The sequence below is a fragment of the Amphibalanus amphitrite genome, unplaced genomic scaffold (genome assembly GCF_019059575.1).
Source record: "Amphibalanus amphitrite isolate SeventyFive unplaced genomic scaffold, NRLGWU_Aamphi_draft 000581F_arrow, whole genome shotgun sequence".
Classification (NCBI taxonomy): domain Eukaryota; kingdom Metazoa; phylum Arthropoda; class Thecostraca; order Balanomorpha; family Balanidae; genus Amphibalanus; species Amphibalanus amphitrite.
The window spans coordinates 390470-415177 of NW_024882075.1; the positions used below are offsets into that span (position 1 = coordinate 390470).

At 50.8% G+C, this 24708-nt stretch overlaps 1 protein-coding gene across 1 annotated transcript in view; it reads left to right on the plus strand.

Moving 5' to 3' along the window:
• Positions 1–1766: 1766 nt before the first annotated feature.
• Positions 1767–24708, plus strand: part of LOC122394235 (WD repeat and FYVE domain-containing protein 3-like) — a gene marked incomplete at its 3' end in the record, with an annotated part of 39406 nt that continues 16464 nt past the window's right edge. Inside the window, exons 1-11 of the mRNA XM_043390972.1 lie at positions 1767–1906; positions 2551–2748; positions 3528–3676; positions 4004–4100; positions 4544–4690; positions 5656–5848; positions 7201–7387; positions 7924–8090; positions 22678–22880; positions 23154–23302; positions 24152–24273. Coding sequence (XP_043246907.1) covers positions 2560–2748; positions 3528–3676; positions 4004–4100; positions 4544–4690; positions 5656–5848; positions 7201–7387; positions 7924–8090; positions 22678–22880; positions 23154–23302; positions 24152–24273 — 1603 coding nt within the window. The remainder of the gene's footprint in view (positions 1907–2550; positions 2749–3527; positions 3677–4003; positions 4101–4543; positions 4691–5655; positions 5849–7200; positions 7388–7923; positions 8091–22677; positions 22881–23153; positions 23303–24151; positions 24274–24708) is intronic.

A 24708-nucleotide genomic window follows, 5' to 3' on the forward strand; every position in this document is an offset into this window, starting at 1 on the left:
ACTGGCCGTTAACTCGTTAACGGTGCAAAATACCACCCCAAAGAGGTACATTTTCGGAATCAGCGCATCGAGGAGGCCCTGTATACCGATTTTCAGCCAAATCAAAAGACCCCGCCGTTTCCCGTTAAAATGTTAATTGGTCGTTAACTCGTTAACGGTGCTAAATACCACCATAAAGAGGCACATTTCCGGATTCAGCGCATCGAGAAGGCCCTGTATAACGATTTTCAGGCAAATCGAATGACCCCGCCGTTTCCCGTTAAAATGTTAATTGGTCGTTAACTCGTTAACGGTGCAAAATACCACCCCAAAGAGGCAACTTTTCGGAATCAGCGCGTCGAGGAGGCCCTGTATACTGATTTTCAGCCAAATCGAAAGACCCCGCCGTTTCCCGTTAAAATGTTAATTGGTCGTTAATTCGTTAACGGTGCAAAATACCTCCCCAAAGAGGTAACTTTTCCGAATCAGCGCATCGAGAAGGCCCTGCACACCGATTTTCAGCCAAATCGAAAGACCCCGCTGTTTCTCGTTAAAATGTTAACTGGCCGTTAACTCGTTAACGGTGCAATATACCACCCTAAAGAGGCACATTTACGGAATCAGCGCATCGAGGAGGCCCTGTATACCGATTTTCAGCCAAATCGAAAGACCCCGCCGTTTCCCGTTAAAATGTTAATTGGTCGTTAACTCATTAACGGTGCAAGATACCACCCCAAAGAGACTCATTTTCGGAATCAGCGCATCAAGGAAGCCCTGTATACCGATTTTTAGCCAAATCGAAAGACCCCGCCGTTTCCCGTTAAAATGTTAATTGGTTGTTAACTCGTTAACGGTGCAAGTTACCACCCCAAAGAGGTACCTTTTCGGAATCAGCGCATCGAGGAGACCCTGTACACCGATTTTAAGCCAAATCGAAAGACCCTGAAAATTTGATGCTGAAATCGATATATGCTGCTGAAATGTTAACGGATCGTTAACTCGTTAACGATGCAAAATACCACCCCAAAGAGGCACATTTTCGAAATCAGCGCATCGAGAAGGCCCTGCATACTGATTTTCAGCCAAATCGAAAGACCCCGAAAATTTACTAAGTGAAATCGATACATGCTGCTGAAATGTTAACGGATCGTTAACTCGTTAACAGTGCAAATACCAGCTCAAAGAGGTACATTTTCGGAATCAGCGCATTGAGGAGGCCCTGTATACCGATTTTTAGCCAAATCGAAAGACCCCGCCGTTTCCTGTAAAAATGTTAATTGTCGTTAACTCGTTAACGGTGCAAAATACCACCCCAAAGAGGTACGTTTTCGGAATCAGCTCATCGAGGAGACCCTGTACACCGATTTTAAGCCAAATCGAAAGACCCCGAAAATTTGCTGCTGAAATCGATATATGCTGCTGAAATGTTAACGGATCATTAACTCGTTAACGATGCAAAATACCACCCAAAAGAGGCACATTTTCGAAATCAGCGCATCGAGAAGGCCCTATATACTGATTTTCAGCCAAATCGAAAGACCCCGCCGTTTCCCGTTAAAATGTTAATTGGTCTTTAACTCGTTAACGGTGCAAAATACCACCCCAAAGAGGTATATTTTCGGAATCAGTGCATCTAGGAGGCCCTGTATGCCGATTTTCAGCCAAATCGAAAGACCCCGAAATATGCTGCTGTGAGGCTGATATTCGTTGCTGCTTAATTGACAGACGTGATCTACGTAGCTATTTTCACCATCCTTGGTTTGCTTACAAATCTTGCGCTCTGCCGCCTCGGGGATTTAATGGCCTTGGGCGTTGTTTTTCGCATGTTTGGTCGTGAATTTGTGGTAATTTCACTATAATTCGTTGCAAATATGATTCAGATCATTCAGATAAGTCGAGATAAATTTCTGTGAACGAGAAATCAAGGGTATGTACCGATTCTGTCGTTTCTAATTGGCCGAAGCCAACGCAAAAAAGCAGGGCGACTTTCGACCCCGGCCCTGTTATTCTTGTTTCTATGGACATTTGTGTTTATCATGAAATTAAATAATGATGCATGGGTATACCATCATTTATCTAAAAATTATCCTTAAATTAATGCGATCCACTTGTGATCAAGTTGCGGACTGGAGCGTGGCACTGGCAGTAAAGCAATATGAAGATGTATTGTCACGTTTTGAGGTTTCAGTGTGTAGGCTCCGGATAGGGCTTCACATGTGCTACCCATAAGTTTCTGCTCTGTGGCGCTGAGTGGCCGCTTTGTCCTTAGTGCTGGGAGTATCTTACAATTTGACACGGGCTAGAAATTAGAATCGTTCCAGGGGTTGTACTCCGAGTGGCTTGTGCTAAGTGGCTCAGAATGTATTGTGAATGGTACAGTTATGAATATTGAAATGCCTGGACCCTGTATAAGTGTCTGCAGCTGCCGCAGCTCCAATAAGGCTCAGCCCCCCAGCCATTGGGGCTGTGGCAGTGCAGAACACTTGAACAGGGTCCTGGAGGATTTTGGGCCCAGCTGTGGTGAAGCATTGAAGTTGTCAATGATTCAATATGTTCTATATTAACTCACAGATCAGCACCATGAACATCATGAAGAAGTTCTGGGGCTCTGGCGGCTCAGCCCCGGAGGATGCCGTCATGAGCCAGCAGATCGCGCTCAGCCTCACCCACCTGCGGAAACTGTACGCTGAGTACGTCAGGCCGCCACAGCCGCTGACGGAGCCGGAGAGGGAGGCTAAGCTGTACAGCATGCTGCCTCTCTTCTGCAAGGTAGGGTGGGTGGGATGGAGGGAAAGGGTGGAATGATCACTTAGTCTAGCAATGGCGATAGTTCAACTTCATAAGTTTGGTAAATGACCTATAGCTTTATGGTTTTGTGTGCTTAACTATAATTATTTTTGTATTTTTATGGGATGAATTTAAGTCATAATTGTTTGATGGCTGGAATAGAGCCATGGCCTGGGATTTCTCGTTTTTCTTTTTTTGAAGACAATTCAACAGTGAATATGACAGTGCAGATGCTAAGAAGGCATGTTTGCACACCTCAGCAGCAGGCTAAACCATAAACACCTTACATAGGTATACCTGATACCTATCAAAAGTACCAATGCTGCTCCACATTTTGAAGAGATTTGTTTTTTATCTTCCATCTCTCGTCCCTCTTTCCCCCTCTCTCCTTTCTCCTTTCTCTTGACTCTGCTTTCTCTTTTCCTTCCCCCCTCTCTCTCACACACAACCTGCTCTCTCTCTCTCTCTCTCTCTCTCTCTCTCTCTCTCTCTCTCTCTCTCTCTCTCTCTCTCTCTCTCTCTCTCTCTCTCTCTCTCTCTCTCTCTCCTCTCTCTCTCTCCTCTCTCTCTCTCTCTCTCTCTCTCTCTCTCTCTCTTTCCTCTCTCATGCTCTTCCCTTTTCCCATCGCTCTCTCTTCCCATCCAATCCTCCCTCCCTTTCCCTCTCCCCTTTTGTTCCCTCTGCTCCATTTCTCACCCGCTCCCCTCATCCCTCTTTCTCCCTTCTCACCCTGTTATTTACCTCCTCTCTCCCACGCCAGGTATTTGCCGGCTCCTCCGGCCAGGAGATCTGGGACCGGTTCCCTCAGTGCGTCCAGCTCAGCGAGTTTGCCACGAAGCTGATGGTCACTGAAATCAGACGGCGGGCTTTCAATGAGAACACTGCGCTGGCCAGCTGTGAGATCATCAGGTGAGAAAGGCAGGGGTTGTCGGACTTTCGTCCTCGTCTTGAGGTGAGATATTAGCGCTCTGAAGTGGATTGTGAGAGTGATTGCCAAGTCAGATTGCTTCATTCATTCATGATCATTAAACATTGGGTTAGGTATTGGGAGAGGAGGTTGGTACGGGATGGCTGGGAGAGAAGGTCTGGGGGAGGGTTGGTAGAGAGGGTAAAGAACTGTTGCTGTTGTTGAGCACGAACACTGAAGAAGAATATCGGCCACAGGGAAGCAGGAATGAAAGGGCGAGGGCCTTTCACCATCGCTAAATTTACCACGTCCTGGCTCTCACTGCACAGTTACCTGGAGATGGGCAGTGCGGAGGAGTCCTCCAACGGATGGATGCTGCTCAACACTCTGAACCTGCTCAGCTCGGCCGGACCCACCGTTGTACAGGTAAATAGATCCGGAACGCGGACTCTAGATACTGTCGTACTGGTAAATAGATCCGGATCCTAAATTGTCTGGGCCGTCGTACGGGTATGGCGATCCGGAAGTTGAACTGTCGTGCGCTGGTCTGTGGTAAGGGTAAGGGTGCTCTGATTATGGACTGTGGTACCGGACGTGAGCTGTTCCTGATCTGGGAGATTTAGTCGGATAGGTAAGAGGAATGTGTTTCAAACGCTAACGACTACCGATACGGTACCGATTATCTCAATATCCGACAGTGATTTGTCAAACAGTGCACCACACCATAACACCCACTCTCCCCCTCCCCTCCCCCCTCTCTCTCTCTCTCACTCTCTCTTTCTATCTCTCTCTCTTTTCTCTCTCTCTCACTCTCTCTCTCTCTCTCTCTCTCTCTCTCTCTCTCTCTCTCTCTCTCTCTCTCTCTCCAGTCGATGGTGGCCGCAGCTCTGCCCTCCACGCTGGTCAAGTGTCTGTACCTGTTCTTCGACCTGCCCGAGCTGGGTACCGACGTGGCGGCCGGCACGGAAATCACCCCGCAGGAGAGCAGGAACCTGCTGCAGAAGGTGTTTGTTCAGGTGAGACAATCACAGTGTTTGTGGTCGAGGTGAGTCGGTGTTTGTCAAGTGTGGTAAGTGTTTGTCTAGGGGAGGAAGTGCTTGGTAGGGTGGGAGTTATTTGCCCAGTCAAAGAAGTGTTTTGTAGTTGAGACAGTGTTTGTCGAGGCCGGATTAACTCTGAACTTTTATTATATTATCAGCTCTTACCTGCATTCTGACTTACAATCAACTTATCTGTGATAAAGTGAGAGAATATGTCTCTAACGCCAGGAAACTAAGAATGGTGTAGCTTGTAAGCAAGATCACAAAAATGCACATCCCTGTCAGCGTTTACTATTGGCCAAATGTCAATCACTGCTCAACACCTGTCAGACCAGGTAGTGCCTTTGCGTTAGCTGATTATGTACAAGGTGAGCAAGTGCAACAACCTATTCAGTGTCTGATACGATGTGCATCATGATAACAAGGCTGTTGATAAGGGCTTTGTTAAATCAGTGCTGGTGCAGTGCCATCGTGCGTATCAATCTGTTTGCTGTCCTTATTGACAAAACGACGCCATTTTTAAATTGTTAAATTGACCTCAGCTCTCATGCAGTTTCAGTTGCTCTTAGCCAGAAAGGGATCACTTTTAAGGATTGCTTTTTCTGATGACATTATTTTTGTACCGCTTTGCTCTTTATTGACAAATCATGGTTTGGATTGGTATTCAATGTGCATTTTCTCGCCTGTTAACACAAACAAAACTTTGTTTTTTTTTCGTAACCTTTCTCCCCTGTTCTTCCTTTTCCCCATTTCATCCCCTTCCGAGTCGAGCCTGGTTATTATTCTTAGCAAACATGCTGTCGTTCAGAACATAATCTCCTCTTGGTTTCTCACACATTTTCTGTGTGTGGGCCCTCCTTTCCTCTCCCCCTCCCCACCCCCTCCCAAACCCCACACTACTACACTGTACCCCTCATGACGTCACGCCCGTCCGCCGTCAGCTGATGAGCCGTCTCTGTACGAGTCCCTGCGCCGCCGACGAGCTGGCCCGACGGGACGACCTCAGTCTGCTCTTCTCGGCAATGACGTCATCATGTCCGGCCCACAACGTCAGCTGGCGGAAATCGGCCAGCGAGGTGCTGATGGGTCTGAGCAGGAGTGGGCTCAGTCAGAATACCATCAACTATATACACAGTGAGTGTGGTAAAGAACACGACAAACTATATACACAGTGATTGTGGTATAGAGCACCATCAACTATATACACAGTGAGTGTGGTATAGAACATGATAAACTTTATACACAGTGAGTGTGGTAGGTATAAAACACGATAAACTTTATATACAGTGAGTATGGTATAGAACACGATCAACTATATACACAGTGAGTGTGGTATAGAACACCATCCACTTTATACACAGTAGTGTGGTATAGAACACCATCAACTATATACACAGTGAATATCGGGGATAGAACGCCATCAAATGCATACACAGTAAGTATCGGGGATAGAACACGATAAACTTTATACACAGTGAGTGTCGGGGATACAACGCCGTCAGGCATCAACTATGCCTGATGTCCGCGCTGGTCCGGAGCGCCGCGGCAGGACCTGCGCAGCGGCACCTCACTCAGCGTCGTCGGCCGGCTGTCGCGGCGCACTGTGACCCCGTCATGTATTGCGAGCCTCTGCATAAAAAACTACATACACCGTGAGTGTGTTATAGATTCGACAGCCATATGTATGTGTACTCAGTGAGTGTGGTATAGAATACGACCACTTGTATACGCAGTGGGTATGCTTAATGACATAGCTTCGTTGTGAGGATGATAGAAAGCTTAGTAGTGAGGGTGATATAGAAAACACTGACTACATAGCAACAACATATCTAGTTTATGAAACTTTCAAAAGCGTTAAAGCCTTGCCCGGGCCGCTCTCACCGAGTTTTATTCTGTTGAATTGAAAAGACTCCCTTTACGTTTAGCGCTCGCTCGTAAAAATTTACGCATAATATCTTATGATAATGCATCGAACTCCACGCGGATGGTGGCCAGCATCCCCGTCATTGTTTTCCTCTCTCCAACCTAGCCTTGCTCCTAGCGAGACTCGGCGCCTCTGCAGATTCAGAACAATCTGCAGACGGGTGGCAGCGGTGTTTCTCAACCGACTGCAATTCGTCGCGATTGATCAAATCTCTGAGGGAATCGTCCATTTAACCTTGGCTTGTCCGCCTGCAGTCTGCAAGCGTCAGCTTGCCCTTTTACCCCCTCTCTTTCATTTCCCCCTCTACCTCCCTCTCTCTCTCCCTCTCTCTCTCTCTCTCTCTCTCTCTCTCTCTCTCTCTCTCTCCTGCCTCTTCTCCTGTCCCTCTATCTCTCCCACTCTTTCGTCTCCCACACTCACGTCTCTCCCTAACTCTTCCCAATCTCTTCTCTTCCCACTATTTTTCTTCTTCCTCTTACTCACTCCCCCTTCATCATCTCTCTCCCACCGTCCCCCACTCCCCTCCCTCTCTCTCACTCACTCCATTTTTCTTTTCTCTCAGATAACGGCTGCGTCAGTCTGTGCGTGGACAACATGCGTGCGGCGGATGACCTGCCGCCCCTGGAGACTGTCGAGATGTTCGTCAGCCTCTTCTGCTTCCTCAAGGACTCTGCGGACGTGTCGCAGGTGCTGCTGGCAGACCTCCGCTCCAGCCAGGGCTACATCTTCCTCGGCGAGTTCCTGCTCAAGTAAGAACTTGCGGCGTTGGATGTAGTTGACATGCGACTTGGTTGTTGCGGCTCTGACGACTGTTGCGACTACAGAGCCATCTGTATGGGTTGACACTTCTAGGTGCATTGAATGCTGATTCATGTAGTGGGTGCTAGTTGGTGATTGGTGAAGCTCCTACCCAGCAGCCTCGCCTGATAAGGGGATGGTTAAGTTTTAAAGATTTGTTCCAATATTTTGGCGGTCTGAAATTCGTTACTCGGCTGAGATTCGCATGATTTCTGTCGATTCAGGCATGTCTTTCACCAGATTGAAATAGATAAATTGCTGTTTTGATTACGTCTTGGGCTTTCCATTCCAGCAAATGGAACAAAATCGATCTCTCCGCGATCATTTTGTCTTAAAATATCCGCCACGAAATACCGCTCCTTCCGCTTGTCTCTGCTGTCTTTTTCCGAAACTCCCCCTCTCCCCCTCCCTCCGTCAGATCGCTCGTTCTTCTTTTCTCTTCCACGAGCTATCGTTTCCCGAAACTCACCCTCCCTCTCTCTCTCAGACTGGAGCAGGACTTGGCGCCCGAGTCGACGGACGCCGCCCGTAACCTGGTGCTCCTGCTGGCCTCGCTGGCCATGTGCGGCCACACCGAGCTACAGCCCTCCCAGGCGGCCGCCGGCACCCCGTTCAAACTGTCCGGCTTCTCCGTGCCGCAGCCATCCGGCCTCGGTGAGTGTGGGAGACTATGACTATGACTATGACAGTGTGTGAGACTAGGGTGAGTGTGTCTGGCAAACCTAAGAAAGAAAGGAGTCAAAGCGCTTGAATCACTTTGCACGTGTTTCGAGCACTTGAAATGTATGGCTTGGAGAAATGTGTGTCAAAAGTTGTGAGAGAAAATACGCTCTCACAATATAAATGCACATGCATTTTGCATGCAGCAATGACCGCAGCACTTTATCCATTCCTTCTTAGGTTTGCCAGACCATAGCATTCCTTTCCCTATCCCTCTGCCCTTGGGGATGGGAGAGGGCTGTTAGCTGGGAGAGGGTTGTTAGATGTAGTTAGTTGGGAGTAGTTAGTGTAGATAAGTGAGTATGAGGCCGGTGGGTAGGGTCGTGGCGAGGGATGGCTAGAGTCGGTGGGATGGGTGGATGGATGAATGACAAGCTGCTCGTCCCTCCGCTGCTCTCCTTTTCACGAATGCACCCGTATTGTTTCATTTAAATGTAAGACCGCGTAAGCCACTCTGCACGTGGGTTTATACATATTTGAACGTGCGATTAGACGGTCAGGCCACCTCAACATGCACGGTTGATAAGCAATCTGTGTGAGGCTGCGCGGTAGTCTCGGAGCGTCTAAGCCCAGCGTCAACCGGCGTCAGGCCGCCGTTCCGGTCACACACGTTTGTCACAGCAAATGCCTCCATAGCTCATTGTGGAGTGTGGACCCTCATTTCGATGGCGATGGTTAAATGAACGATGATGGATGACCACCGGGCGTCCTGTCGCGTCCTAATCCGTCCTGCTCGAAAGCCCTGCCCACCTCTTGAATGTGTCAACAAGCCAACCGATGACAGCTCACCACGGACTGTGACAAGCAATCTGTGTAGCAACTAGCACCGCTGCAATGGCCGCCCTCAGGTCATTTGGAGTCGAACCGCCGTCCCAGTCAAGTCACAGACGTACGCGATTGTTGTTATTCACGTCTTCATAGCTCAGCGCGGACCCTCAGTTCGTTGGAGATGATTGAATGAACGATGACGGGTGACCTCCGGCCGTCCTACCCGTCCTGAACTCCGTGCTCTGTTTCAATGCCCTGCCCACCTTTGGAACGCCCCTAAAAGCAAACAAGATAGTCCAACAACTGATAAGCAATCTCTGTGCAACAGGCGCTGCAAGTCATTCGTCGCCGTACCGCAGTTACAGTAACATGAACGCGGTACCACCCTTGTCCGTAACTCAATATAGCTACCCATTATGGGGATTATCCCCTCAGTGATCTCATTCATCATTGTGCTGACCGTCGGCCGGCATGTGGTCTCCGCCACCGACTGCCGAGAGTCCAACTGTCAGTTTGTTGTACGGGAAGAATGTCAGACCTCCGAGTCAGTAATCTGCGACATGAAAAACCGGCCATTGAAACAGGTAGGTGAAGACGGTTAGGTACGTTAAATGAGAATAAAAAACTAAACAAATAAACAAATAACACAAATAACAAAAATTACAATAACAAGATAACAAGAAGTGTAATAAAATAATTATGAAAGTGATAATAAAATGATATGAAATAAATATAACATGTTTAATAGTCATAGATAATATGATGGTGATGATTATGATGATGACAGATGGTTCGTGTGTCCATTCCAGATAAACATCACGGCAGCGTCGTTTCCAAGAGGTGTACGAGAAATCAAAATAGCCAATGCTGAGACCATAACGATCGGTGCGGACTCTATCTCCTCTCTGATTTTTTTGGAGGACATAGAGATCACCAACGTCAACACCTTGATCCTGCTGCCCAGGTCTCTGGCGCGTGGCGGCAACCCCGAACGGATCACGGTGAGGATAACAGCAGTGACGAATCTTCAGCTGCATTCAAGTACATTCGAAGACTGGAGAGGAGACTCCAGAATCACCATAACAGATGTGGATGACTGCCAGCTGTTACCGTTTTCCACTGCCAACGCACAGTTTCGCAGCTTGACATTCAGCGGAATACGATCACTGGCTGTTCATGAAAGCGCCTTCAGCGATGATTCTCTGATAGAAAAAATTGACATGTGGAATATGAAATCACTTACGATATCAAAGCAAGCATTCACGTCAAATGTCACAGTGCACAAGACATGGATCGAAGACATCGAAAGCCTCACCATACACTCAGGTGCACTGTCCCGAAACTCGAGAATGACGGAGGCTGAGTTGAAAAAAGTGAAGTACCTCAACATTGAGCCGGATGGTATCGAGGCAAACATTTACAAGCTAAAGGTAAAAGACGTTTTCATGGAAACATGCGGTGAATACACATTCGGGGGCAGGATCGGATATTTATCCCTGAACTCGTCGCATATCAATCGAACTAGAAAGCACTGCATTTCAGCTTGCAAAGGGATGACTGAGCTGATTCTAGAAAACAGCGAATTTGACGAGATCGAAACTTCGGGCATCTGCGGGACCGTTGGGAATGTTCAAATCAAGAACAACAAATTCGGAACAATAGCAAAGGAAGGACTGCAGCTGAATGTTACCAAGTTCTCCATTGAGTACAGCACTATCGCTGAAGCGTCAGAGGAAGCACTTACGGTGCGCGCAGACAACGATATCACTATCAGGAACTGCACAATTGATGTTCTGCAAAAGGGAGCCTTCGGCTCGCTAAGGGTGATGCAGGGAAATGGCACAGCTGACCACCGGATTCTGTTAGACAATCTCCACATAAAACATCCACAGAACGGTTCGCTGCAGTTCGACCAGACCCAGAAGATAACAATGCATGACCTGACATTGGACATTCCCTGTACGTGCGACATAGCGACAGCGCTGGGACTAGATGTATCTTCTGAGAACAAGTTCTGGAAACACCAGCCTCTCTGTGTGATCAAGGACAGACGGCCGCCACTGGACCACTACCTGCAGGAGTTCTGTCCTAAGCCCACCACCATCCCGCCGCCCACTAATCCGACCAAGCTGCTCAGAGGAGGCAGGCCGCCACTGCGAGGCGGGCCGCTACTGCCGCCTCAGACAGCCGGTGAATCAAATGAACAGGACCAACAAACGACCCCCGAGACCAGAGACCAGACGTCCGGCGATGTCTTGGATCAGGTCCGCACTGGCTACACCTACAAGGATATCCCAGTTGCTACCATCACTGTCGCGGTCTTGATGGTGCTAGCCGTCATCGCATTTTTCGTTCGACGTCAGTTTAAACAACGGTCGCGTGCTGAAGGACAAAATGAAGGCCGACGTAGACGAACAAGATTTCGCCGTCGCTCGCGAGATGTCGGACTCCATCAAATGACAGAGACTGTCACGAGAGCCCTGCTGGAATCCCCTGAAACTCGTCCTACTCACGGGAAAGACTCAATTCGACCGATCGGCGCGCCGGTTTACGAGGTAGTGGAGCCAGTCGACATCAACTCTCACACACCAGATCAAGGTGTTCCAACAAACCAGGCCAGTGCAGGGCCCGCCGGAACACACAACACACGTGTAACATATCCAGAAAGAAGAGCCCAGCACGTCTCCTTTATGCCTTTACCGCCACCTCCGCCAACGGAAGCGCTTGAAGAGTGTGCGCACGGCCAGGAAGATGATGCTGATGACGATGTATATGAGACTGTCGAGGCGCCTTACCAGGAAATAGCCGAATGTCATCAACAGATGGAACAGGGAGGGCCCGCAGCAATCGGGCCCGGGTCTCTCACACCCTCACCCTGCCACTATCACCGGCTCAACCCAACCCAACATCACCACCGGTGCCTGAAATCCACGACACACTATGACCATCTCATACACCTACCATGACATCGCGCCGTCACCCAGAAAACCCAGCAGCCGCATTTCAACTCACCTGGCAAGGTATACAAAAATGTACCAGGAGATGAGGGCAGATTTTGTAGCACAAGGTCTCGCTCAGAGCCGTGACCCTCTGGCTGGCCCAGGGCTGGTTCCTTACCTCGTTCGCGGTGTAGCTCAGTGCTCAGATGAATCGTGTTTAGCTCAATGTTAGCTGTAGATACCTGTGTATATATTTGTTGTGTCTATTGTAACCTGTTGGCTGGTATTAAGGTGTTTGTCGCAATAAAATATTTGCTTACGATGAAGTAGCGGCTATGCGAATCACCAAGATGGTGACAGTCATGTTTGACGCTCTTTCGAATGGCGCTTACCGCGTGTCGCTACGTGGCCCAGGAGCCGAATTAGACGGGGGGGGGGGGGAGAGCGTGAAACGCCCCCTCTCTCCAGCGCGATACGGAAATCTCAGACCACCAGCACGGCGCGAGTAAGTCACCTTAGTAGCAGCCATTTGATAAAAAACATTTTAATGGGATGGAGAGGAACCTAGTGAGAGCATATTGTCGGGACCAATGTTCTGTCTTACCCTACATTGCTCTCGATTTCATGAACAAGTTCTTTGAATATTACGATCAGACGATCAGGTGACCGAGACACTCAGCACGCCATTGATGAGCAATCTGTGTGAAGCCATTCGTCAGTCCCCGAGCGCGTGAGTCCTATCTTTCGACGTCAGGCCGCTGTCCCCGGCACACGCACGACGTGATTGCACCCTTAAGGCCGCCCCACACTGGACCTCGCATGCGGGTTGCGAGTTTGCGGGTTTTGAGTTTGCGGGCATGATACTGATTTATAGAGTGATTAGACCGTTCCCTCATGGTAACTTCATGATTGCAGTGAAGCCGGTACACCTTCAGAAAATTACATATAGTCGCAATACCAGCGTAACGAACCAAAATTCGACTTCAAAGAAAAACCCGCAAACCTCGCAGAACTCGGAGACCTCGCAGTGAGGAAAATCGGAAGTTCACTCAAAATCAACTTTTGGAATGCGATGCAAGGTGGCTCGCAAGCTGAGAACATGCAGACTCGCTTGTTAGATGGTAGTATGAGTCACTCAGCATAGATTGTATCCTTTTGTAGACATGGCCGTGATAGACTTTATGCAAAACATTAGTCACATTGTAATGGCAAGCAAGACCAGTTCGAAACCAAAGTCAAAGTTCAGTTCAAGTTCCAATTCCAAGCGTAGCCCCCCGCTCTCCAGACCGAATCCCCCGTCCATCACAATGACCTTCAGACGACCTTTCGTCCGAGAAGGTTCCAGGAGAAAACCCAATCGGCGGCTGCCCTGGCGTCGCAGCGCCAGCCAATCAGCAGCCGCCATCACTGCCACAGCCGTCGCCGCAGAGCACGGCAAATAGCCCACGGCGCGTGAACTGTAGCCGCGGGCGCTCGCAGCGGCAGAGTTCCACTTCCGACTCTGACTCAGTCGGTCTCGGAGCGGCAGTCCATTCATTGGCGGCAGTTCATTCATTGCCAACATATAGCCGCCCGAGCAATAGGCGGCGGCACAGGAGAAGGAGCCCTCCTACACTCCTCCCCGCTTACAAAGAGGCGCCAGCCGCATGAGGCGCGCCGGCTCCAGCGCGCGTCCCCTGGGAACCAGAATAAAAATGCGTCACAACGAGTGACGCCAACAACGCGATATATACAAACGACATAAAAGGTCAGCTCGGGTCATCGGGGCACGAGACAGGACACACATCAGCCGGTAAGGGTAAGACGAGACCCACTGCCGTACTTTCCGCCACTTACGCCACGCGCTAGTCGCTCGACGCGTTCAGATCGCGTCCATCTAGGCTCTGCTGGCCAGTCAAAGCACAAGATAAAGCGCGCTAAAGGCAGCTGCGGTTGGGCAGTGTTGCGATCAGGTGTCTTACATTGCGGCTACATATCGGTCAGGGGGCCGACGCTCACGCGTAGAGCGTCTCGGAGCCACCGGGGGTACCGCACTGCGAGGCAGCGGTATCGGCCGGAAGGTCACACGGAGACCAACCGACTGCTCTGCACCCTGTGAAACGGCAGCCTCAGCTGGAGGCTCAGCTGTGGAACGCGTCGGCACTTCAGTTGCGCTCCCTGGGACAGCACAGAGACTCGTCCCCGCGACAGGCGGTGACCCAGCGGTCTCCGTCCGTGTCGCACTCGCCGACTGACCGGCCTGCTCAGCAGAGTCTGAGCGGCCACTTACCGGGTCTGCCGCGCCACTGGCGGCTGGATCTGACTCCGTCGTGTTACCAGAGGGCACGGTACATGGCTTTAACCTATTGTGGTGCACACACAACATTTTCCCGTCCTCCAGTCTGACACGATAGTTAAGATCCCCTCGCTTGGCGACAATTACCACGGGTTTCCAGGGCCTCATGAACTTGTGATATTCGCCACGCTTGGCAACACCACGAAACAGCATCGCCCGATCCCCCACACTGTAATGAAACTCATTCATTTTCCGCTCATACAGACGCTTGTTCTGAGTATGCCTCCTATCTGACACGCTGAGGGCCTCTCGGTACGCGCTACGGAGACCGCTACACAGCTCGTCTACATACTCCGCGGCGGACCGAGCACGGGCCGTGGTAGGGGAGTCAATCTCAGCGTCAATGGGCAGATTCGGCTCCCGGCCGAACATCAAAAAGAAGGGACTGTACCCCAACGACCTGTGAATCTGGCCACGGTAACCGAGCATCAGCAGCGGCAGGTGGCGGTCCCACTCGCTGTGATTATCCGTCAGGTACTTCGCCAGCATCCCTAGGATGGTCCGATTGACCCGCTCGCAGCGGCTGTTTCCCTGTGGATGGAAAGCAGTGGTGCTCGTTTTCTGTATGCCCATGATTCGGCACAGCTCCGACATCACCTGGCTTCTGAAATTAGCGGCACAGTCAGAGTGAAGACGCTTGGGACACCCAAAGCGGGAAAACACTTGTGACGCCAGAGTCTCCGCGACCGTCACAGCCAGCATGTCAGGAAGCGGGAACACCTCCACCCAGCGGGTGAAGTGATCACAGACCACCAGCAAGTGTCTGTTGCCGCGCGCTGTAGTGGGAAGATCGGTCAAAAAGTCAATGGACACCACCTCTCAGGGCTCAGTTGCGTACAACTCGCCCATAGACGCCCGGGGTGGCGGGTTGGGGGAGCTGCGGCCAGCACAGCGGTCGCACTGCTGACAGAACTTCTCCACATCTGAACACATCCCCAGCCAAAAGAATCGTCTCTGAGCCTGCTTAAACAACTTCTCATGACCGAAGTGTCCTCCACACGGGCCTGCATGCAGAGAAGTGAGCACACCTGCCACAAGCTCAGACGGAATTACCACCTGCAGCGCCTCAGGAGCCTGCGGGCGGCTGCGGTACACTTTGAAGATCACGCCGTCGAGGAGGCGTAACCGGGACCAGTGTCTCAGCCACGGCCTCACAGCGCTCGAAACGCTGTGGCGAGAGGGGCACGAGCCGGTCGCAAGTAACCGTGCCAGCTCGGCCAGCACCTCATCCTTACCCTGCTCACTCTGAATGAAACTGAGGGGCCAATTGAACGCAGAAATGTGCTGGCAGCTCTCCGTCTGACAGCCCACATCTTCCACCTTCGGCGGCCGCCTGCTGAGGCCGTCGGCTGCTGAGTTCTGCGCACCAGGACGATACACGATCTGAAATTGGAAATTACCGAGAATCTCCAGCCACCGGGCCAGCATACCCGAGGGATTTCTGAAGTTATAAAGCCACTGAAGACTGCTGTGGTCCGTACGCAGCGTAAACTCTCGGCCCTTCAAGTAATGAGAGAATTCCTGAACAAAAACGACACACGCTAAAAGCTCCTTCTTCGTAGTACTGTAATTTTTCTGAGACTTCGACAACTGATGACTACCGTAGGCTATCACTCGTTCGACACCATCCTGCTCCTGTAAAAGGACAGCGCCGATTCCCAGGTCGCTCGCGTCACAGTCCAGACAGAACTTTCCAGCTCCGTCACCGAACCTGGGAAAGCTGATCACTGGGGCCTCCGTCAGAGCTTTCTTCAGGCTTACAAAGGCTTCCTCAGCTGCCGTCGACCACTGAAACGGGACATCTTTGTTCGTGAGACGAAACAATGGAGCTGCAATGGATGCAAAGTTCTGCACGTACTTCCGAAAATACGAGCACAGTCCCAGGAAACTGGACAGCTCCTTGGCCGTCCGAGGCTGTGGCCAGTCCGTCACCTTGCTCACCTTTTCTGGGTCCGTCGCCATACCATGACCCGAGATTACATGTCCGAGGAACTTCACCTCCTTCCTGAAAAATTGACACTTCGCCAGATTGAGCGTCAGTCCGGCCGCGCGCAGCCGGAAAAGCGCATCATCCAGAGCTTTCAAAACTTCCGAGAACGACTTACCATGCAAGATGATATCGTCAAAGTAATGAAGACAAGATTCAGATGGCATGTCACCCAGCACAATGTTCAGCAATCGGCAGCACGTGAAAGGGGCTGAACTCAATCCAAAACACATACGCTTGTACCTATAGTTGCCTAGAGGTGTAGTGATTGTGGCCTTATCCCGGTCAGCTGGGTCAATCGTTACCTGATGGTACGCTGCATTCATATCCAGTACACAATACAAAGAAGATCCAGCCAGCGCGTCCAGAGTATCATCAATGCGCGGGATGGGAAATGCGGGTAACCGGGTGCATGCATTCAGTTTCCGCATATCAGCACAAATGCGAATTTCACCCGATTTTTTCTTAACGAGACAAATTGGTGACGCCCAGCTACCATCCGACTCCTCCAGAACGCCGTCTTTAACCAACTGGTCTAATTGCTCTCGCACCTGCTCTTTCAAGTGAGGAGGAATTCGCCGAGGAGCCTGACGAATGGGAGGATGGTCACCCGTATCAATCTGGTGAGTCACAAGAGAAGTGTGACCCACGTGACCGTCAAACATTGTACTGTGCTTTTTGAGCACCGCAAAAAGTTCTTTGCGCTGTGAATCGGTCAGGTCAGTCTCAGAAAGGTCAACACTGGATTCAATGTCCACCGTTTTATTTGGCTCGGACTCGGATTCCGGTGACAGCTCCTCAAAGCTCACCTCCAAATCAGCCACGGGACAGTGTTTGGGAATGGTCACATTTTCTGATGTCACATTCCTAACCAGGAGCGGAATGGTTGAATCGGTCACAGTCGCGATACATCTTACCACTTCCACACCTGGGGGAGACAGACACGGTTCCACAAGGACAGGGCCGGTATAATCACAATTGTGGGCGTATCCCTTCACGAAACATTCAGCCGCCGGGGGAAGGGAGAAGTCACTGCCCACCACAGCTCGTCCCACAGACGTTTTCTCGGCTGAGATCGAGCGCACCTGGTTCTGCTCAGACAACAACAGACGCCGACCCGACAGGTCAATCACACAGGGCACCACACGGAGAAAATCAAGACCGAGGAGACATGGGACATCAATTGACTCAGTGACATAGAATGTGACAACGTGACTCTGGTCTGCTATCTTTACCGGCACTTTTACAAGACCAATCAACGGCAACTCCTCCTGTGAGGCTGTCTTTGCTTTTGTCGCTGTTTTCAATAGGGTCACACGAGGAAGAACGTCAAGCAGGGACTTATTTATCACGTTAATAGACGACCCAGTGTCTAACAAAAATTTACACGACACGCCTGCAACGGTCCCTGAAAAGGTCATGTCATCATTCAGCGCCACGCCTGCAGCATCGGAAGCGCACTTGGGCTTCTCCGGCCTCACTGCGGCGGGTTTTGGGGCTGGGGGCACTGGTTGGCGCTGCAACTTACCGTGACCCCGGCGTCGTTTCCCCGGTCACAGACACGGGAAATGTGCCCGTCTCGGCCGCACGTATAGCACCGTGCGCGCCGATGGAGACACGCGACACGCAGATGCTGCTCGCTACCGCAGGCAAAACAGGCGCGCCGGCCGCGCCCCTGGCGGCCCTCGTCCGGCCGACCGTCCCGTGCGCGTGCCATCCCCGCTCGCGCCGGTCCCCGCTCCCGAGCGGCGGGCTGAGCCGCCCGCGCGACCTGAAGCTCCAGCTGCTCCAGCCGCTGAAGTACTTTCTCCAGCATCTCATTCCCACCAGCTTGACTGACCTGACGCACCGGGGCCCCATCCTGAACCGAGACGCGCTCACTACGAATGATATTGCCCACTTTCTCCACAGCTTTTGGGAAGGTTTCGATACCGGTCGAAATTATCTGCTGCTTATACTCTCTCGGCAGAGCCGTGAGGAAAGAGTGGAAGAGCACCTGATCGCACACACTCCCTGGGAACGCTTCAGCCACTAGCGCACGCAGTCGGATGACAAACGCGTCAAGAGAGGTCGACGGGTCAAACTTTAACTGCTGAAGCTGACTATGAGCATCTAGCGCGCACGGTTTGATGAACAAGTGGCGGAGAGCACTAGCAGCCCGGCTGAACGTGTCCCTCTCCTCCCGTGGGAGGGCCTCAAAAGCATCCCGTGCGAACCCGGTCAAGCACAGCGGCAGGAAGCGCAGCTTGAACTCATCATCCAAATTGTGAAAAGTGTAGAAAGTGTCCAGATCCGCCAAAAATCTGTCACAGGCTGAGCCACTCTCCCCGGCGAACTTTGGCGCCTCAAACGAAAATCCATCGATCGCCCCGCGGCGCACGTCCCCAGATCCACTCTGCTCCCAGAGATTCATTTTACCAAATTTAGACAGTACCTATCTTTCTACACATCACAAACAAAATACATAGGTACACTACACAATAGACACAACACAATCGATTAATGCACTTATCTTATAGCCGTCTGTCGATGAAGATCCTCGCCGTCTGCCCATCCATTGGCCCGCCAGGCCGTCGGGCCGTCAGGCAGCCGGCAGAAGCGGCCGCGGCGATCAGCTGACGCGCAGCCGGCCGAGCGACGAGCAGCGTCACGTGACTGCTGACGTCACAGCAGCTCTGGGCCGAAGCCGGCGGCCGAGGAGCGGCGGCTGCAACTTGAAGGCGACGAAGAAGACTGCGACAGCGGTCGCCACGAGCGACGGCGACGGCGGACGCACTCGGAGGCGATCATCGCAATCACAAGGACCGCCACGATGGACGGCGGCGACGACCGAACTTCAAACGGTTACTTCAGTCGCCACGGGTCGCCGCGACTGACCGCGGCGACGAACGAAGAACTTGAAATCTTGAAAGAAATCTTGCGACAGCAGGTGGGCGGCAAGCCAGCCAGATCAAGCCAGCCACTGCCCGCTAACACCGAAGACTAAGGAGGACCAGCTGGCCACTCACTTAACCCGCGCCCAGATGGGGTCTGCCGAGCAACGCGGTCTGATGGGGGGGGGGGCCATTTTGGCCCCCCCCCCTCAGATCTCGAGAACCACGCAACATAGCGACAAGCGGTAAACGGTGTTGGATAGTCCCAGCGGGGAACTACCTTGTGACCCAATTTCATTGACCTCGGTCAAACCGATGACGTCACAGGTCAGGTCAAAGGTCGAATTTTCACCGTTTACAGGCATTTCAAGAAATGCGTTGTAAAATCGAGTAAAATGCATTTCATTGAAAATCATCGATGGAGAAATGTTCTTCAAACACATATTTTGCTATTTGAGGTCACTGATACCAGGTCAGGTCACAGAGGTCAGGTCACTGGGGGGGGGGGGGGGTCACAATATGAAAGTGTCGTGTGATACATGTTTTATGGTCCATTTTACATGACAAATGCGATTATGTGGGTCAGACAGACTTAAGGGCCAGCTTAGGTCACGTTTTGGTCAAGGTCAGGTCAAGGTCAGGTCAAATTAGGTCAAATTTCAAAGTTGATATTTTTGCATAAAATGGGTATCGATTCGATGCAGCTCGTCACGGGGAGTTCAATGGTGGTCTCCGTTTTGCGCTACGAGGTCTAGAATTGCTAAAAATTGAGTTCAAAAATTTGACGTCATCAATTTTTAACAGTTTTTTCGCTATAACTTGGCCAAAAAAAGAGGTATCGATCTAAAATTTGGTATGTATATCGAAGAACGCAGGGACTATCACATATATTCCGGTTTTTTCGAAATTCGAAAATTTTTTGAAAATTTTTTGAGTTTTTCTAAAAAAATCAATTTTTTTTGATTTTGGGGGGTCAAAATCCCAAAATTTCGAAAATCCGAGATAGCAGTTTTGTAGCGCCGTCTTTTCTCTACACAACCACATAAAGAACTTTAAAATTGCTTGTTAACTGTAGAATTGGTGAGCGTTTCAAGATGTCATGTTTTTTGCTCATTTTTGCTCGAACATGACCTCAGTTTGACCTCAATAACTCCTGACCTGAGGTAACCTGTGACTTGAAATTTTGTGTGAAGGTGTCAAATTGATGCCCGGTAAGGTACCCAAAATTTGGCGGCGCTGCGCGCCGCCGTTTTCTCGCTATTTAAGAAAAACCACAGGGGGGGGGGCAAAATGCCCCCCCCCCATCAGGGCGCGGGTTAACAGTTCAACTCGTTGAGCCAGCGCATGGCTAACGGAACGGCCGCTCACCTCTCGTCGAGCCAGCGGAGCTCACCGACAAGCCGCTCCAACAAACAGCGGCAGAGGCTGCGCACTGAGACACCAGACTGCACTGCTTCACCATAGTTCTGGGCGGCACAAGTCACCGACAGCCTCGACTCAGGCACAAAATCATGGCCCAGGCGGGACTAGACACGAAAACTCACAGTTCCGAGTTCACCGGATGCACTCGCGAGGTAGGCCAGGCCCAGGGCCGAGCGCCGAGCGGACCAGTCGAGAACGTCTTCATCTTCAGTTCGTTCTTGCCTATTGGTAAGTAGGTAACTTCTTAAATCAAGTCATAATCGAAAGAGCTAAGCTCGGTAACCGCTGCCACCAAATGTAGACATGGCCGTGATAGACTTTATGCAAAACATTAGTCACATTGTATCGGCAAGCAAGACCAGTTCCAAGCCAAAGTCAAAGTTCGGTTCAAGTTCCAATTCCAAGCGTAGCCCCCCGCTCTCCAGACCGAATCCCCCGTCCATCACAATGACCTTCAGACGACCTTTCGTCCGAGAAGGTTCCAGGAGAAAACCTGAGAAAACCCAATCGGCGGCTGCCCTGGCGTCGCAGCGCCAGCCAATCAGCAGCCGCCGTCACTGCCACAGCCGTCGCCGCAGAGCACGGCAAATAGCCCACGGCGCGTGAACTGTAGCCGCGGGCGCTCGCAGCGGCAGAGTTTCACTTCCGACTCTGACTCAGTCGGTCTCGGAGCGGCAGTCCATTCATTGGCGGCAGTTCATTCATTGCCAACATATAGCCGCCCGAGCAATAGGCGGCGGCACAGGAGAAGGAGCCCTCCTACACTTTAATTTTAAAGAAATCCGAAAACCCAAAAACCCGCAACCCGCATGCGAGTTCCAGTGTGGGGCAGCCATTATCCATGGCTTAGTGCGGATCCGCCGATCGATGAACAGAACGATGATGGATGACCACCGGACGTCCTAATGAGTCCTATTCCGTCCTCCGCAAAAGTCATATCCACCTCTTGATTGTGTCAACAAACCAACCAATGACAGCACAGAACGAGCTGTGAAAGGCAATCTGTGTAGCACCGCTTCAATGGCCGGAGTTTCGATTTCTTTGGCGTCGAACCGCCGTCTCAGTTACACGTGTACGCAATTGTTATAATTCACGTTTTCATAGCTCAGCGTGGACCATTAGTTCGTTGGACATGGTTGAATGAACGATGATGGATGACCAAAAGGTGTCTTGTCCCGTCCACATCTCCGTGCTCTGTTTCAATCTCCTGCCCACCCCTAGAGCGCACCCAAAAGCAAACCAGATAGCCCGACGGACTGATAAGCAATCTCTGTGCAACAGGCGCTGCAAGTCATTCGTCGCCGAGCCGCCGTCTTAGTCACACGGGAATGCGAAAGTGCTCTTGTTCGTGGCTGAATGCAGCTACCTATTATGGGGATTATCTCCTTAGTGATCTCATTTCTGATTGTGTTGACCGTCGGCCGGCATGTGGTCTCCGCCATTGACTATCAATATTTTATGTTGAATGCTTTTAAATGTCCGGTGAAGTGTTATCATGGACAGCCTTTTAAACAGGTGAGACCTTACCTGTTTGCACTTCTGTTCCTGTATTATTATTTGGAGTCCGATTGACGAAAAATCATTTATTCATTTATTCATTCATTTATTCTTTCACTCTTTCATCAGTCGTTCATTCAATACCTATTTTTTTTTTGTATTCATTCCCCCATGAATCAGTGTGTGGTCTCTGTCTTACCTTTTCACCAAGCAACGCATCCGCAATCATTGGAAGGCCAAACAGTATCATAGTTTTTTTTCTCGCGTGAGTTTTAAACACAGTGTTAGACCTACTGTAGCATCGTTCACTGAACAGTGAACAAGTCCTTACTTCTCTCTTACCCACGTTCAGGGGTGGATAATTGTGCCGAGTTGGGGTAGCACGAGTCTTCCCAATTCCGCGCCAGCTTGGCTTTGGAGCCGCACCAGACGGCGGAGGTCAAGGTCACCGTTAGGGCGGCGGCGGATTTGCTGCGCCCGTGCTGCGCCCGTTGCTGCGCCCCCAACTCGGCATTCGGCATATTTCTCCACCCCTGCCCACGTTATCGTCCTTATACACTAATTATTTCAGTATATTCTTTCAGGAAGTGTTATCATTTCTTCCTCTTCCCTGTGTGCCTAGCTACTTATTACATCCCTACTGCATTATTCTTTTAACTCTTAGCTTATTCTCCCCTCTCTCTCTCTCTCCTTTTCTCAGGCACCAGCGTGCGGAATGTGCACGCGTTCCAGGTGCTGCAGACGGTGTTCCTGCGGGCAACCTCCTCCTCCCTCTGCTGTGTCATCCTGGACACCATCTCCAGCGTGTACCACGCCGACCGAGCCAACTACTTCATACTGGAGAGCCAGCACACCATATCACAGTTCGCCGAGAAGATACATCAGAAACCCAAAGAGGCACAGGTGGGTACTTTGAGGGAGAATGGGGGTGGAAGTGGGGATGGTTTTGGGGATATAAGGAATTAAGGAGGTGAGTTTGAAGAGGGACCACTAGAGCATTGATAAAACACTCTTTTCGTCATGTGACTGAGATCCAGTGATATTTATATCTGACCAAAATAAAGAAAAATATAGTTGAAGATCTTCCATCCTCGCGCCGGCGTATGGGTGATTGTTTTCTCCGTCTTTTGTACAGAGCTACCTGGCTGATTCGATTGTCCCTTCTCCCTATGGCAGGACAAGTTTTTCCAGCTCCTGGAGCTGGTGGTATTCCAGCTGAACTACGTACCGGTCAAAGAGCTCATCTCCTGCAGTATTCTGCTCAAACAGCACTGCTCGGTAGACTGCAGCCTGCGCTGCATGGAGTCCCTCCTCAGCATTCTCAGGTGAGAACCGAGGGGGTTCTCCTGCTGTGTATGGAGTCGCTGCTTAACATCTGCAGGTGAGAACCGTGGGAGTTCTCAGCCTGCGCTGCATGGAGTCGCTGCTGAGCATTCTCAGGTGATAACTGTGGGAGGTCTCAGTATGCTACTTAGCATTCGCTGTGGAGAACTGTAGGAGTTCTCAGCCTGCGCTGCATGGAATCTTTGCTCAGCATTCTCAGGTGAGAACCGAGGGAGTTCTCAGCACTCTTGAGACATCTGTGTATGAAGTCACTGCTCAGTATTCTCAGGTGAGAGCTGTGAGAGGTCTCATGTGGTGTATGGAGTCCCTGCTCAGCATTCTCAGATGAGGACTGTGGGATCTCTCGAATTCTCAGGTGAGAACGGGGCAGCAGTTCTCAGCATTCTTGAGAACGTGTGTGTAGAGTCCTTGCTCAGCATTCTCAGGTGAGCAGCGTGGAAGTTCTCAAACGGTTTATGGAGTCGCTGCCAAACATTCTCAGGTGAGAAGCGTGGCAGTTCTCAAACGGTTTATGAGTCGGCGCTCGGGTATTCTTAGGTGAGAGCTGTGGGATGTGTTAGTCGAGACTTACATTGAAACCTATGTGTGGAGTCTCTGCCCAGCATTCTCGCGTAATAATTGTGGAAGTTTTCATGACAATTTTCATCATGTGGCGTAATGGAGTCGTTGCCTCTAGCACTCTCAGGTGATAGAAGAACCATGGCAAGTCTCAGCACTGACGAGCTGACATCCGTGTTTGGCGTCATCTCTACTGTTCTCACACTCTGTAGCTTCCAACCAACATCGCCACCACTCTATTCTGACACCCCCGTGACGTCTGTGTGCTGCAGGTTCAGCCCCCTCTTCAAGGACGTGTACCGCGAAGTGGGCATTCTGGAGGTGCTGGTGCAGTGTCTGGCGCGGTACGCCGACATTCTCAAGTCGAGAAGGCAGACGGAAGAGGATGGAGACGGTAAGGAAGACCAGGGAGACAGGAGAGGGGATAGAGTAGCTGATAATGGGTAGCTAAGGTCGGGGACATTGGGATATAAGACTGAAAGGGATGAGGAAGGGATGCAGCGTTATAGGGCTGGAGGAGAGGGTACAGGAAGGAGTTCTTGAAATCACGACGTGCCAAACATGCACACAAAGGACGTTGGTTGCTAAGTATCTTGACACTTGAACAGGCTGATATGGACAGAGCTCGCCTTATTTACTCGAGATTGGCTGATAAGTTGAATTCCGACCCTGCCTAGATAGAACGGGTGGATGCAATATTTGAACCCCAAAAATTGATACATAAATTAGCGGCATGTAACATTACAGTTGCCTTGTAACTCCTATCTCCCAACCACAAACATTCTCGATAAACACGCCACTGACTGTCCCCCTTCCCCTACCCCTGTCT